We start from the raw sequence: 16,461 nt of genomic DNA, 5'->3' as shown, positions 1-16,461 counted from the left end.
CGGGCGCTGGGCTCGGCTCCCGAGGCTCTTTCTCCCAGACGATGGGACTCGAGCTGCGCCAGGGCACGCTCAGAGTGGACATCGAGACCGGGTGCTCAGGGACACGGTTTAGGAGTAGATGGGGATGGTTGGACTCGGTGATCCAAGTGGTCTTTTCCAACCTGGTGATTCTATGAGTCTTTGATCAGGAACAATTTCTTCACTGGAAGAGTTCTCAAGCCCTGGGAGGGCTGCCCAGGGAGGTACTGGAGTCCCCATCCCTGGAGGGGTTTGAGAGAAGGTGAGATGATTTGCTCAGAGATCTGATCTCCTAGTGGACGGGTACGGTTGGGCTTGATGGTCTCAAAGGTCTTTTCCAACCTAGGGATTCTGTGATCTCCTTGAACAGCCCTGGGACCACGCTGCTGTGTCCCAGCCAGAGCTGGGTGTTTCAAGACACTCAAAAGGGTTATGCTGGGATAAGCGTGGTTTAAATACCGAGGAGGAGATTCATCAAAACGGAGTGTATCTATGTTATCAGATAACATACACGGATTACTGGATATACGTTGTATTTGTAGAGCACTCTTCTGTCATTCTGGACGGTACTTAAGAACAGAAAAGTTCCACCAGTATTTTGATAGGAATGGTTGGACTCGATGATCTGGTGGGTCTCTTCCAACCTGGTTATTCTATGATTCTATAAAAACTTACTCGTATGTGGAGGGTTCTTTTCTGAAACACTGATTGCTGATTTATTTTGAACTTAAAAACTATTGCACTGTATTTCAGTGGGCTGTTTCGGCTACTAAACTGATGTGAACATTCATATTTTTGGGATTAGAATCTAAAGCATTTCAGTTTACTGTGTAAATGTTAATTCTTCAGCCAGGGAAGAGCTTTCTTTCAAATGCTATCTGGACCCAGGCTGCTCAGTGCACGCGGGCTCTTTAAGTCTCTGCTTCACTTTTGAGATCCCTGGCTTTGCCTGCGCAATCCATCCGAGTTGTACTCCACTGTATGGCTTCAAAGCTTTCTTCTTAAAAGTTTGGATTGGCAAAAAGCGAGACTGCGCTCCGGGGCCAGTTCTTCTCGTCACTGTGACAAACAGTCCTTGTGAGTCAGGTTTGCTGGCACCAACCCATAACGGGATTGCCGCTCCGCCTCAGTGCCTTTGGCTTCTTTCATTAACGCGCCTTAAGCAATGAAATATTCTGTTTGTGGAATACGCTTACAGGCATCACTGAGTCTTTTGTCCTCTGCTGATGGAACGGTATTTGTGACGAGTCTTGGCTATTGGTGTCAGTGGGAGCAGAAATAAAAACACAAACCCCACGTTCTACGAGTTTTTGAGATTGTGGGAGTTGTTTGCCTCCCTGGGTAAGAGCAAGGTCAGGACCAGTGTGAGCAGAGAGCTGTGTTGTGCTGCAGCTCACCTCAGTGATACTTGAGAGAGACGTTTCAGTTTGTCAGGTGGCTCCTTCTATTGAGCCAACTTGGGTTTACATTAAATATTACAAAGAATTTTTTCACTGTGAGGGCGGGGAGGCCCTTGGCCCGGGTTTCTCAGAGCAGTGGTAGCTGCCCCATCCCTGGGGGGGGGGGGCGGTTCCAGGCGGGATGGGGCTTGCGGAGCCCAGTCCGTCCCAGCCCGAGCCGGGGGTGTCACTGGGGGTGTCACTGGGGGTGTCACTGGGGGTGTCACTGGAGGTGTCACTGGGGGTGTCACTGGGGGTGCTGGGAGGCCCCTTCCCGCCCCTCCCTCCCCACGCGCCGACCGGAAGCGGCGGTTGCCGCGGAGACGGCGGAGGGATTTGGGAGCGGGGGCGGCGGCCGGCGGGCTGACATGGTGCCCAGCAAGTGCCGGCCCGGTAGGGGCGCGCGGCCCGCGCCCGGCGCGGTAGGTGCTGCGGCCTGGGGGGGGCGCGGTGTTCCTCCGCGGGGCGGGGGGGTGCAGCCGGGCGGCTCCCGAGGGTTCCGTCGAGGGGCTTCGAGGCGAGTGCTGCCTTTTGTCTCCTCCATCCCGTTAGGACAGCGCGTTTTGTCTTTAAAAAACAGAAAATTTCATAGAAATGCGTGATAATTTCTTACGCGTTCTCATAAATGCGTTCTCACAAACATAACCTCTTGTTTTCTTCACGGCCAGGATGATCTCCTCAATAAAATCACCCTTTCCCTGTGTTTGTTAGTATTTTTAAGCTAAAAATTGTTATTACTTAGTGGTGAGATGTATTCTCTATTGTGGTTTTGCAAAATAGTTCCTTTCTTGTTAGGTTTTACTGTTGATTTTACTGTATTGCTTAAAAAAGTTCCACTCATCCTTTCATATCCATCCCCATTTTTGAGAAATGTGATATTCCATTGCTTTGTCTTCCAACTTGCAGGTTAATAATTGTGGCCTTCAGTTGGTTATCCAGACCGCCACAATAACAGATAGAAGCAAACCGGTAATTATTACCTTTTCTTTCACAGTTCTATTAATTAATGCAGCTGTATGGTACGGTGGTATTTATGTGATTTCAAATAGGAATTGTCCTTTCAGTCATAATATAGAGTCATAGAATAACCAGGCTGGAAGAGACCCACGGGATCATCCAGTCCAACCATTCCGTATGTTATATATTCAATATGTTGACTTTTAATGTATTATCTGATGTATCTAATAGTCTTTTGGTAATTTAGTTAACCTTGTTAACTATACATAAAATAAAATCATGAGAATGTACCACAGCCTCCCGTGAACTATTTATATATCTATAGATACATGACTTCTTACGCTTCCCTCTATACCTCTCTTCCTCCTCTAATTGCCATACACCTTAGAGAGTGGATTACCTCTCTTTATTTAGTCAAGTGCGCATGAACGTGCAGGCAACCTCCATATTTTCATTTTATTTTTCACCAGTGGAACATACTGGTCATAGTACCATAATAGCTGAGTACTCCTTATTAGAGCAATTATTTGATTTTTTTGGAGTGTTTGCACAGTTACTCAAGAACAGTAGTTGTTTCAATGGGCAGTGTTTGTGTGAAGGCATTATTTGCATTTCAAAACTTTAACATTTGTCTTAAATATTGTGTTGCAGTTTGAATTCAGGATAAATAAAGAACAGTCATCTTTCCACAATAGACTTCTGCAGCATGATCTGGAAAAGAACTATGTGGGAAGGCAAGGTGATATTCTGTAGTATTTGTTTGGTTTGTCTTGTGTGTCTTTCTGTTATTAACTGCATAGTGAAGAAATGCCTGATTAAAATATGTAAGCGTGACAGCTTTTTCTAATTGGCTACAGGAATTCAATATAGTGGCTGCTGTATCACATCCTGAAACTGCTACCTTTCCCCTGCCTAGGGCAGATGGCTTTTTCGATCTCTTTTCACCCTTTGTTCTGTCCATGGAAGAGCATCCTTTCCTCTACCTGCAGAGCTACAGTCTATCGAGTGCTCCTACTGTACATGCCCTCAGAAGCCACCCAGTTCTCTCCTGTAACATTTTATTGAATGGTTAACACGTTAATGTATTCAGACAAAATTAGTTTCTTGTTCAGAGCCCTGATGCAAAGAGAGAGTTTTCATGTTTTCTTTTCCAAAGATTTTGTGATCTTTTTTGACCAGTATTTTTCGGGGATCATTTTCCTAGTAAGCCAAAGCTCGCAGAACACAGTTGTTGATTTATTTTTGCAGGTATTTTTAGTCATCTTCCCTCTTTCCCCTCATATTAACAAAATGGGTGAAGGTGCATAGATTTGTAAATATGTTTTAAAGGGCTGACTCTTTAATTCTTGATAATGGAGTGAAATATAATACCAATGATTACTTGGTGTAATTTACCTTTAGAAGACTTGGCATTTGTTTGTGGCTCAATGGGAGGATTTCAGTGTTCTGGTGATTTAGTTTCTAGTTACATCAACATTCTTTTGATTTGTGTCTTTAAATTAGTCTTAAGTTAAATTATATCTTTTTAAGCTCAGATACTGAAGCTGCGGAACAATTATACAACCTTACTTTAAAACAACATTGGGTAATTCTAATCAAAACAAAAGCATCTTCGAAATATCCACTTAAAACCAACTGTTGCTAAAAATCTCTCAGAAATGTAACGATGTGCTTTGGAAAGAGGATGTAGAGCGTATAGATGAAAGGAAAAACTAACTCTTAAGTACTGAATGGGGCAAAATGCACTTGTGTGTACCAAGTCTCTTATTAAGAAAGAAAAATACGCTTTTGTTATCTGTAGTTAATGATTTTATGAAGAAGTAGTTCTTGTATTCTCTGTATGGTTCTCTGACAGATAACACAAGTTTTGGGAGCAGTTCATCAATATCGTTTCCTGTGCTGCAACGTACGGCTGAAGAGAAAATACTGAACTGTGATAGACTGACCCTGGAAAGGTGAGAAGGTTATGGAGTATGTGATTCAGGGTCGGGGTGGGACTAGAAGGTGGGTTACTGATTCATTACTCACAAGTGTTTTTTATTTTCTTTCTTTTTCCTTTCAGGCAAAAACTCACAGTTTGTCCAGTTATTGATGGGGAAGATCATCTTCGTCTTTTGAATTTCCAACATAACTTTATAACCCGGATCCAAAATATTTCTAATCTGCAGCATCTTGTTTTCTTAGATTTATACGATAATCAGATAGAGGAAATAAGTGGTCTTTCGACTCTTAGATCCCTAAGAGTTCTTTTATTGGGAAAGAACAGGTAAAAATAATAAAACTACCTTAAAGCACGTTGCTTTTTTACGTTGTAACAACGGTGATCTGTCATTGTTTCTGTTACTTATGGAATTTTGAGGTTGTTATGTTCGCTGTGAGACCAGGGAGCTGGTCCTGAACACTGGGTAAGTGATAGGGTTCCTGCTGTGGAAGCACATGGTTTTCCCTTGTAATGTTCTTCAGAAATTTCCTTTCTTATATAAATTGTAGCAACAGTTCTGAAGCATTTTGTATGTTTCCATCTAATCTTCTTTCTGATCAGCTATTAAATATGTGTCTGTAGAATTGTGTGATAAGTGGAATCTCTTTTCACATCACAGAGTATTCATTGATTCTTTATAACCTATAAAAAGTATTTCTGTATTCAGAAGAAACCAGACAGATGAATTGCAGGTTTTATTGCTTATTTGTAGTTTCTGTTCTGTTGGGAGATACCACTTGCTAGTTGTATTACTTTCTAAAAATAGAGCCTTTAATAACTTAATAGAAGTATCTGCGGGATTGCTCTCACATCTGAGGCTTGTGCTCTGAATTTGTTGAGTTTCCTTATTTCTTTATATTCGGTAAAGGAAGAACTGTTCAATGAACTTGAGTTCTGTGCAGTTTACAAAGAGTGTATCTCCTAATTTGGTGTGTGTTCAAAACTGACAACTTTCAACAGTGCAGTATGTTACTACAGCTTATTGCTTTTGTATGAAAAGTCTCACCTGTAGAAACTATGTCTAAACACAAAAGCAAAATATTGTGAACTTTGATTATCCTAGAAGCAAATGTATAGTACATGTACTGTTTAATATTATCAGCCAGTAGATGATGCTGTTGAGTATATAATAACTTAGGTTTGGAATCTGAGAAAATAGTACAGAATGGAAGAGTTTTAAGACATTGAAGTTGTACAAGAGAAGAAGAAATACTGCTAAATGCTTTCAGGGATTTTTTTGTTCTGTGTTCTTCTAACAAACTCTGCAAAGCCCATGTCACTACAGTCTTTCTTTAAACTGGTTTTGAATTAACTCTTTGCCAGTAATTAAGTTTTGGGGGTTTTTTTAAATTATTATTAGGTATCTAGATAGGTTGGTTGTTGGCTTTCTTTTCTAGTGGTGCAGGTGTTTCTTACCTTGTCGACCTCTTAGAAGAGTCACATACATACTGCCACTATAGCCTTGTTGACTGTCAGAAAAGAAGGTGATAGTCTAAGGCAGACTCTGTCATTCATGCAGGGTTTTTTTACATAATTTGGAACTTCGTTATTCTTCTCTTACTCTTGGTAGGTGGGAAGGAATGGCTAAGTTTTATACTAGCTGGAAAATTAAAGACACTTTTTATTTAATATGAGAAGTAATATATGTCATAATTTAAATTTTTCAGAATAAAGAAGATCTCAAATCTGGAGAACCTAAAAAATCTTGATGTTTTAGATCTTCATGGGAATCAGGTACAGTACAATAATTTGATTATTTCCATTTCTTGCATAGACATCATGCATTTCAGGTGGCTTTTATGAAACTACTGCTTTTTGAAAGGGAACTGGTGCCAAATTTTGAGCTCACCGAAATCAGTAAATCAAAGGTGGTATGGTGTTATTTTGAATCTTTGTATCACGTTGTTTGAGCATTGTACTTTTGGAAAGTTAGTGATTAAAATGCAGAGTCAACTGAGTATAATAGCACTCACCTACACAGCAGTGATGTAGCATAAGCAGTCATGGTGTCGTTGAGGTAGCACAGTCTTAGAAGTCATAGAAGAATTTAAGGTCCCATTGATTGCTGTGTTCTTTCTACTGTTGCTGGTGTTACAGAACGAGATCCCTTACATATCTGTTGAAGACTTAAATTTGTACAGGAAAAAGCAGAATGGGTCCCATCTCTTGAATGATTAATGCTTCCGAACGGACTTAAGTACTTTGTGTCTCTTCAGTTTCCCTGATTTGAGACAAAACTGTCATTTGTGTTTCAAGTGCTGCATGAAGTTTTAGCTGTAGTACATGCAAGAGGAAGATTCGTGTTTAATGGGTATGTTAGGAGCAGCATGGAGTATCCAGAGCAAGCCAGAAATGGTATTCTTTTGTAAAATAAATTTAAAACACATGTGATACAATAAGCTCCATAATCGAGCTGTTTAAAACAACATATGGTTATTGTGACTATAGAAGGCCGATGTGTGAATTTTCTGAATTCCTTTTTTGGCAGTTTTTGATGTCTTACTGACTCCTCTGGCAAGGAAAATAAAAAGACAAGCTATAAACGGTTATTGTTTTATGTGAGGCAATGAGTTTGTAGCTTCTTTAAATTTCATTAATCCAACAGTGCGCAGAGGCAGTATAGGAACAGATAACGACATTGCCCTTGGAGCCTTAGAGTGACTGTGTTTGGGGATGGCAAAATGTTGGTGTACTTATAATATTTTTCTGATTGCTGTTGGAGGGTGTTTTTATGTTTTTGATAAATATATTGCAGACTAGATATAGCTGCACTAGATCAGCACACTTTTATAGCACAAGTGGAGGAATCACTGATGGAAATGAAATGTAAATCATACACAAGTCTTACAAATGATTGCGAAGTAGATGTGATTTTTTTTTTTTATTTTATCTTATTTTCCTTGAAGTGTCTGTACAACTCCCTTTACATTAATTAGAACTTTGCTAGGAGTTTTCGGCATAGTGCCCAACTGCTTTCTGCTAGATCAGCTCCGTAATAATAGGCCTGCTTTGGTCCAGAGAACGTAACAAATTATCCTCTACCAGGAGGTAAATATTACATCTCTGGAGCATAATAAGTGCTTTCGTTTTTCAGAGAGTTTTAATCCTAAATGTACTTATGAAGGGCCTAAATGTTAGGAAATTGAATTAATTGCTTTTTGCGTTTTTGAGGAATGACCAAATAAGGCTATGAATTTCACTTCCGTTAATAAATTACCCTTCTGTTCCTTTCCAGTTTAAAGATATGCATATTTTCTTATTAACTTTTTTCATGTATGAGGAATCAAAAATTTAAAACGCCAATTTACCATATGTATTATTAGTTATTTTTGAAGACATTATTGAAGAAATGAAAAAGGGAAGAAATAGTGGGTTCAAGATAGCTTAGTGTACTGGTGTCTTGTTTTGAAGCCTGAGGGGGGTGGTGGTCTGTACTCACTTAATAGTGAATAGAAGACTCCATCTTTTAACTTTATTTGGATTTGTGGGTTCTTTGTTTATGTTGGTCTTCTAGTTTATCTTAAGCAATATTTCTTCCACATTGTGAATTTGTCAAGAATAGACTTCAACCACAGAATTGGTTTTGAGAATTTCAAAATACGTGTTCCAGTGTCCCAGAACATAGCAATTCAAACAACAGATCAGTAGAATTAAAAATGAAGTGTTGATATATAGTTCAAAGTAGTGGATTCTGATCATTACTCTGCTGAAACAGTGTCCTGTCTAACATATACATGATTGGTTTTTTTAGTTCAATACAGGTCAGTTAGAATCAAGAGTGCAGAAACAAAGTCGTGCTTGTCAGTCATAGTGAAAAACAGAAAATAGCATTTGCCTTATTTTAATAAGGTCTTGATATACCTGTTTTCTTAGATTGCTGTAGCATTATTCTGTGCCCAGTTTTCACAGGAGAGTAAAAAATCCTACAATAGATCTAGTCAGTTTTATGACCTGGAACCAGCGCTGGGCTTCGATTTTCTATTTTTCAGGATGGTTCTTTTTTTCAAATAAAAGGTGTAATGGCACTTTTTTGATGTGCATCACTTAAATCTTCTTTAATTCCAACTATTGAAAAATGCAAGTCACTTTTGATGTACAAAAGCATCTTTGACTGCTAGTGTAGTGTGAATATCTACGTATACTGTGTGAATATGAGAGTATTTTGGCAATTTATTTGTTGAGAAATAAGGCAGTTGAATTTTCTTCCTGCTTGTTGATTTGTTTGTTAATGTTTATAGAGTCATCCTCTATGGTTTGTATTAATACATGTATTAAAGCAGTAATCTGTTTTACAGCTCTCTTAGTCTTTGTATTAATGTATATTGTGGTTTGTTTTGACTGTGGACTTTGCCTTTTGAAGTTGCCATGTCTTAATGAATCAAAGATGAAGACAGATCTATTCTTTTGTAGCAAAGAGTTGTATTAAGGATAGAATATCTGGTGAGCAGTCTGCATCACTGCAGAGGATGAGCTGAGTATTTGGTGCTTGCATACAGTTTACTCGAGATAGGAGTTAACTTTCAATCAGTGATTGTGATATCTCCAGTTTTCCTCTGTAGTCAGATAGTTCCTGAAGGTGACTTAACGTGTTTGTTAGACTCCAGTAGATGAGAAGAAGCATGTAAGTAAAGTGCTCCCATTTAAATGGTATTGCCTGGCAACAATAATATTATTACTACAACGCACTATGGAATATAAGTTGCCACTTCTGAGTTATGATAGAGAACAGAATTTTTCCATAGTCTTTGTTCTCATGGTTTGGCTTCTCAGATATCATTAAATAAAACCCATAAGATTCAATGTAGCAGGTTATTGCAAAATCCAGTAAATCCTCCTGATACCTTCTGGCAAGTCATCTTACCAGACCAGCTCTTCAGTGCATGCGGCGTTCTTTCTGAGGACATTGAATGTGCTCACATATCTGGCAAGAAAAATGTGGTTTGTACATGTTATAGGACATATTTACAACAAAATACTAAAATATCTTATGTGTAATATCCATTACACAATATCTGGCTAAATAGTTTTCATTCTTTCCTCATTAGTTTAATTCAGTACAGAAATATTCTAAGGTGCTTGTAATACTTTTTTTTTTTAGTGTTCAAAACTATTGTTAATAATGCACGCTATCAGTGAACAATTAAATCTTGTGTAGAAATCATATTAAAGGGATCTGAAATACATCAGACTAACAAAAAATGTTAACTCTTTCATCATACACAGTAGTTCTGTACAAGGTAAGGAATGTCAGCACTGCCAACACTTGCAGAATGTACTCAAATAGGGTATGGCCTAACATTAATCTTATTTTTCAAAAATAGTGCTAGAGCCCAGAAAGTATTTGTTTTTGTTAGTGCTGAGGGAGTAGTAGCAGTTGAGAGGAAAGCTAGAGTCTCATTTCAGTATTGGTCCTTCCTGGCCACCACCTCTTGGGGTGTAAATCAATCCCAAAGATGACATGCAGGTTGTGAAACTTTCATGGCTGGAGTGTTTCCAAGAGTTTGGAGGTGAGAAAAAACAGCAGGAAAGTTTAGGTTTTGTTCACTTTTGAGAAGATTTTTTTATTTATGAGTGCTGCATTTTTTGGATAGTATGGTTTGGTCTGAACTTTGAGACTTTTCCAGCTCAAGTGAGAAATGTACTGGGAACTGAATGTGCTTTAAAGCACTGAGGTTCTGAGATAAAAAAAAAAAATCAGTGTAATGCCTGATGAAACATTGCACTCAATGCCTGCACTTCACAGAAAGGACAAAATGTGAATTCCCTTGTCGTATGGCTACTCTTTGCCTATTTTCCCACAAGACTCTAGATTTTAATATCACCTGGTAAAAATAATGATAAAATCATTGCAGACTGCATATTTATTGAATAAAAAGTACATGCTACATATGTATAGTAAATCAATATAAAACACAGGATGCGTGTTTATAATTATACCTCTTTCACAGATTACTAAAATAGAAAACATCAGTCATTTGAGTGAACTGAGAGTGTTAAACCTTGCCAGAAACCTACTAACCATTGTAGAAAACCTTAATGGACTGGATTCGCTCACAGAGCTCAACCTTCGTCATAATCAAGTCTCTGCTATAGTAAGGAACAAAGCTCGTGCCTTTTTCTCTTTCTCTTTTCTTTGTTTTTAACAAAATGCCTTATTACTATAACTTGTTTAAACTGTATCAGCATTTCAGATTTGTGAAATCTTGTGTTTTCCTTTATTATGTTGCTTATCTTGTTTTGCTGCGATACTTAGTACAGGGAAGTGAAACAAAGCTCATGGTGGTTCTCGGCAGGTGGGCAGCAAGATTCTGAAGTAGCTTGGTGATTCTAACACAGAAATTTAGAAACTTTTCTGCCATACAGGTTATTTCCTAGAAACAAACCATCTCAATTTCTGTAGCTCAGCTAAGCAGTAAAACCATCTTTAAATTTAATCTCCTTACAAATATTTCTGAGGCAAATGCAGAGAAAGTAGATACTGATCTTAAAAACAGAATTTCCCAATTGAAGCTTTAACCTAGCATTGTAAGTCTTTATGTTCTAAAAAATGGAACTTCGCTTTGCGGTTTATGAGTTGTTGTTGAGGTATGGCAAGTAGGTTATTTGAACAAATGCTTTATAAAATAATACAGTAAGTCTACTTAAATAGCCATGCTTTTCTGGCCCTTATTATTCTATTAGTTGTTGGTCTCCTATTGCTGCCGAGCCTTTCCTTTCTCTAAGTTCTGCTCCTTGCCATATTTGACCTGGTTTTACACTTGAAAAATGAGACATTTCTGCTCACTGCTGATTCTGTTACTGCATCTTCCCCCTACATCAGCTGTTACCTAGAATTCTCTTCCTTGCTTGTAGCTGCAGCCTCGTCACTCCTGGGTGTAGCTCATACCTTGTCCTTGCTTCGTGTTGTCGCAAATGGAGAGTCAGCATGAAATTTAAATTAGTGCCTTATAGGCATGAACTGTGTGACATCTCAGTTTGATATTTTAGTCTTTCCTGGCCAGAAACAATGTTTCAGAAGAGGATGTTCTATTCAGGGAAGAACTTTGTTTCGTCTCGTTGGTTTTGTGTTGTTTGTTTTAAGGAAATGGTTGTTGAGATGGGTGTGTGGTTTTGTTTTCAATTGGATAGCGATTTTAGCAAGCATGCAGTAACTCCTTCCTCTAGGGAAGGATTCTTAAGTCATTTGGAGTCAAGTCCATATAACATTGTCTTGGACACGCCATGCTTCCTGAAACCTGAAGTAAACGTCCATCTCTTTCCTAAAATAAAACCTTTTTCTTATTTTAATGATAGGTGTTGACTTTTTCTCAGTGCGCAACAATAAACGTGTATTTCTTTACTTAAATTTGTTTTAACTTTTTTGAGGAGAAACTCTGAAAAAAATGGAAGCTGCACTACTTCTGCATTGCAATCCAAAATTTGCTGCAGTATTATACTACTGAAAATCCAAAAACGTAGAAACCAATATATCATTTTATGGAAAGAATATCCAAGATAGTGTTATATTATTGCTGGAGTAGTTGAGTAGTTGAGGGAGATGGTTTGATTTCTTTCTTTTAAGGTGAAGCTTATGTTTTCTTATTGCTGAGTGTGTGGGGCAAGCAGGTGTAATTTTTAATCATGATAAGGTTATCATGTAGCACTTAACTGGAAACTTTTCACTCTAAGTTCATTATAAGAATTTGGTTGCTGCGTTTTAGTTAAGTGTTTGGATTGTTTGGTTTGTTGGGGTATGCTTCTTAGTAGGATACAGAGATGCAGACTTAGGTGTGCAGTCTGAATGGTGTTGTTTGGATTTATACTTCATTTATGAAGTTTAATCTTTCTTGATATGTTTCACCTTGATAGTATTTGAGCCATTTGCTATTTAGAGGTTTTCTGTGAAGATCTTTAGTGACATATATGAAATTCACAGATACTCATTCTGGAAGATCATTTCTTCCTGTAAATTATAACTGTAGAGGTGACGGAGTCCTTCAGATCATTCTCTGGCACAGGAGTCACTGCTGTTTCGTAGCACTAATTGCATCGCTGTGTTGCACTTGAAAAGCCTTATTTCAGCGTGGTCACAAAATCAACTTTTGTTTTTTACAGTGTGTTTATCCTGCAGTTTAAATGCTGAGACAGCACCTTGGCTTATTTCCCAAAAGCCTGTTCAGAAACCAGCAGCAGCCTTATCCTCTGTTCTTTAACATCATTTGCTTTGCAAGTGATGCAGTTTGTTCTGCAGAGTAGATATCTGCACTGAAACACTCCCTTGCAGTCTGCAGTCGGGAGAAATGGAGCTGCACATTCAGCAGAAATCAATATTGCAGCAAGGTTATAGCATGTAGAAATGAAAGGATTTTAATCAGGCAAAGTACAGAGATTCTAAAGCTACTTTCAGCTACTGAATTCATGCCTCTCTCTTCCCTTCTAGAAAGATGCGGATACTTTGCCCCGTCTCCAGCGTCTCTTCCTCAGCTTCAACAATATATCTAGGTAAGGGAAACAGCAGTTTGCTTCTTATCAGTAATTTGAAGTATGCTACTGGAGTTGTATTTCATTGAAATTTAAATTAAAACACTATGAATGCAGATACTATTTCTTTTCCCCTAACATATCACATAGTATAATCAAGCTATTGTGAGTTTTCTCCTTTAAATGTAATAATTCTTTAAATACTTTGCATTTAAATGTAGTTGTACTATGGGTAGTCTACCGAGGAAACATATTCTTAAATTGAAAATTATCATATTGTTTAGTTATGAACAAAATTGAAAATGATTTTGTAAATTGTTGTTTTACTGTTAAACTACATATCTGTTACAGCAACATTACACAAGGTACATATTATGTTTAACCTACAATCACTGTATTTATGGAGTTACACAGACTGCTGAGTCAGATTCTGCTTAAGGTGGTTTGATTATTTCATGCTTGTATTTTACCTCTCCATTTATTAATGAAGTCTGAAAGGTATATTTATGGTAATTTCCCTTTCGGAACAGATGGCAGAAGCAGAATAGCCCAAGTTTAAAAGCAGGGCTCCTGTAGTTTCAAAGAAGGAAGTGCATTTTGTTTATAAATAGATACAAGTGTTTTTATTCTGTGCTTTATCTGTCATGCATTTTTCGAGTCTGCATTTATGCAAGTGCCAGTATTTAAAAAAAGGGCCTGCATTACCTTCAGTTTGCAATGCCGTTCTTCTTTTATCCCTTAATCGCCACCAGCCTCCTTCACTTAGAATGAAAACCTCAGATGTGCGACAGGGGAAGGATGCTTCATGGTCTAATTACAGGGAATACTGTGCTGCTTTTGTGCTATCTGCTCTCTCTGTGAAATGTCATACTTAGTATGAGCTTTTATTATAATAGGGGCTGGAATATTTTAAGTTGACCTGCATTATGGTTTTTACAGACAGCTCCAACCTACTTGTCTGTGTTCCCTAGGTTCTTAAAGTACCGATGCAGAACTCCTTAAATCCTTGTGCGTATTAAGTATTTAAAAAAAAAATCGTAGACAAGCTGCAGGGGTCTCTATTATACTGTTCCTTTAATTAATCTGCTAGAGAGGGACATAGCGTTTTGCCTGTCTTGAATAATTTCCAGAACTGAAACTTGTCTTTTGTTTCTGTTTTATCTACAAAATGCCTTCGGCTGGCAAGAACAATGAGGATGCAGTAGCTGGCTCCCCTGCCATCAGGGAGCGTCACTGCAGTCAGTGGAGTGCCTGTATCTTTTTATATACTTGGTTTATTTTGTGTAGCTTTCTGACTCCTTTCTCACATTATTTTATGTAAATTCCTGTTATTTTTACAGTGTTCAAAGAGGGAAAAATATTCCATTTTTTTTCTGCGAGGTTTTTAAGGTAGATTTCTCAAACTTTATGTAATCAGTAAGCTTGCTTCATGGTATTTTATCATGATTGCTGTCATTTATTCCCTGGGGCTTCAGCTGAACTGATAGAACTGGTGTTAGTTTTCATGTAAGCTATAAATACTTACTAGAACATTTAGGGAAATATACAATTTGTAGTTGGAATAGGTATAGAAATAAAATCTTAATGTCAAACCAAAGGCATTGCTCTTCTCTAAATATGGTATACCTACGTAGGTAGTAAGGTGGGTGGCAGTTTAACTCTTTGTCTGCCAGGTGCTATTTTAAAAATGAAGAATTTCTTTTGATGATCACATTTAGCTTGGGTTTTTCAAATAATAAACTTCTATTGCGTATAGCAGTTTTGAAGGCTAAAAAAAACCCCATTAATTCCTGATTTTGAGTTATGTAGTAGATATGTATATACTCTTGACCATCTGCGTCCTGATACTTGGCTTGATACTGTTTGAATTGACTGAGGAAGTTATACGCAACCATAATCACAGTGAATTGCTGTGCTACATCTGATCACTCCTACTTTTGAATTCTTCTATATGTGTTTGAGTTGCTTACCTGGGTTTATTGTGTACCATATGGTAACTTTTAACATTATTTTTCCTTGAAACAGCTGTGTGTATACAACTGACTTCTCTTCTAGACAATCAAATTGATACAGTTATTCTAATTAATTTATCTGTAGTTACATATGGAAAACCTTTATGGAACATGCTTTTAAAAAGTCATTGGTGTGGATGTGTAAGAGAAGGAACGACTGTAACAGAGGACAAGTGTTCCTGAGTCCTGTTCTTACCTGTTGAATGTTTGTCACTGGTGGGGGCTGAGATTACGCCAATCCAGAATACTCTGCTGCTTGGTAATTGCCACATTCTTGTGTGAGACAGAAGTGGATTTTCTTCCCTTACAGGGAAAATTGGATGCAGGACTCTGAGCATGCATACAAAATGTACAACTGATCTCTTCTGAAATGATTCTGACACATTGGTAATGTAGCCGAAATTCACAGTGTGTTTCTGTGTTGCTGAAACTACCCTTTCAGCAAAGATAAATTCATTAGGAAGTAAGAAGGACAGGGAAGGAGAAATGGTTGCTGCAGTTTGCTGACGTTCTACTTGAAGACTGACTGTGGCAGTCTGAAGCAGCATCGCCCACAGCTGCTTTGTATTTCACGAGCTGGTTCAAGACTCCTTTGTGGCGAACAGAGGCTAGAGGCAGTATGAGTTGTGGCCTCTGATTCCTGTAGGGTGGTCACCACTTGGCTCTGTTGCAGCAGCCCGCGTGCTGGGAAGAAGACAGAAGCTTGGTTGTAAAGTATTCAGTCTGTTTGGTAAACGTATTACATGAAAGCTCTGCTTTGCTAAGGGTTGGGATGCCAGTATGTCAAGTACAAGTTGTCTAAAAGAAATTTTTAGAGCTCTATTTTTCATACGTGTATGCAAAGATGTGAAAATTTTGCATTAGTGTTTTACTCTGAAATTGAGCTGCTAAAAGCAGCATAAAGCGGACATCTCTGTTCTAACTCCAGAATGAACGTTTTGGTATGCTGGAGTACTGATAATTTCAAAGTACAGCAGTATGTCTAAATGGAAAGTCTTGAAAACACTAGCAAACTTTCTACTTTTTTGTCATTTCCTGAAGAGACTGGTTTATTAAAGATCTTAAATCATACGTAGTGGCAGAAGTACTGTTTGGTTAAATATTTAGTGAGAAGTGTTTGGAGTAAATACGTGCAATGCTCTTATTAAATATATTTACAGGATTTGAAACTAATTTTGAAGACAAAAGAATTCTCGTATTTGTCAAGTGAAATCTATTCTAGCCCAATGGAAATTCAGTTATCATTTCTTATTCTAACACGTTTACGAGTTTGCTTCAGTAACTTATGTGTCATTTGAGAAGATTATCTTTTATCTTCAGGACATATTGAATATGTATTTTAAGTAATATGTCAGCCTGATCTTCCAAAAATGCAGTTATGCCAGCTGTTTATGGAAAGGAAACTGCATCATAAAAAAAGGGCAGAAAATCATAATCAAACTTGGTAGCTTAGCCACATGTACAAAGCACCCTTAGACCAACTGCTATTTGGTGATATTATTTTCATATTTTATCCGTGTTTCTGTTGTTATTGCAGAAATTGTTTTATCTAGTACCTAGAATCTTTCAGGGATATCTCAGTTTAAAATACGAC

At 37.9% G+C, this 16,461-nt stretch overlaps 1 protein-coding gene across 4 annotated transcripts in view; it reads left to right on the top strand.

Moving 5' to 3' along the window:
* Positions 1-16,461, top strand: part of LRRC49 (leucine rich repeat containing 49) — a 41,202-nt gene that overhangs the window by 7,051 nt on the left and 17,690 nt on the right. The window contains exons 1-8 of one of the 4 annotated variants that reach the window (XM_069866944.1): positions 1,793-1,879; positions 2,364-2,426; positions 3,066-3,153; positions 4,270-4,369; positions 4,477-4,680; positions 6,063-6,129; positions 10,344-10,487; positions 12,815-12,876. In XM_069866944.1, coding sequence (XP_069723045.1) covers positions 1,826-1,879; positions 2,364-2,426; positions 3,066-3,153; positions 4,270-4,369; positions 4,477-4,680; positions 6,063-6,129; positions 10,344-10,487; positions 12,815-12,876 — 782 coding nt within the window. In that variant the 5' untranslated portion in view covers positions 1,793-1,825. Of the gene's footprint in view, positions 1-1,792; positions 1,880-2,363; positions 2,427-3,065; positions 3,154-4,269; positions 4,370-4,476; positions 4,681-6,062; positions 6,130-10,343; positions 10,488-12,411; positions 12,715-12,814; positions 12,877-16,461 lie in introns of those variants that run through there. The other 3 variants (XM_069866945.1, XM_069866946.1, XM_069866948.1) reach the window with 3 other exon arrangements.

This window comes from Phaenicophaeus curvirostris, chromosome 12, assembly GCF_032191515.1.
Source record: "Phaenicophaeus curvirostris isolate KB17595 chromosome 12, BPBGC_Pcur_1.0, whole genome shotgun sequence".
NCBI classification, from domain to species: domain Eukaryota; kingdom Metazoa; phylum Chordata; class Aves; order Cuculiformes; family Cuculidae; genus Phaenicophaeus; species Phaenicophaeus curvirostris.
Note: the sequence above shows the minus strand (reverse complement) of the source record. Positions and strands in the feature narration are given on the sequence as shown.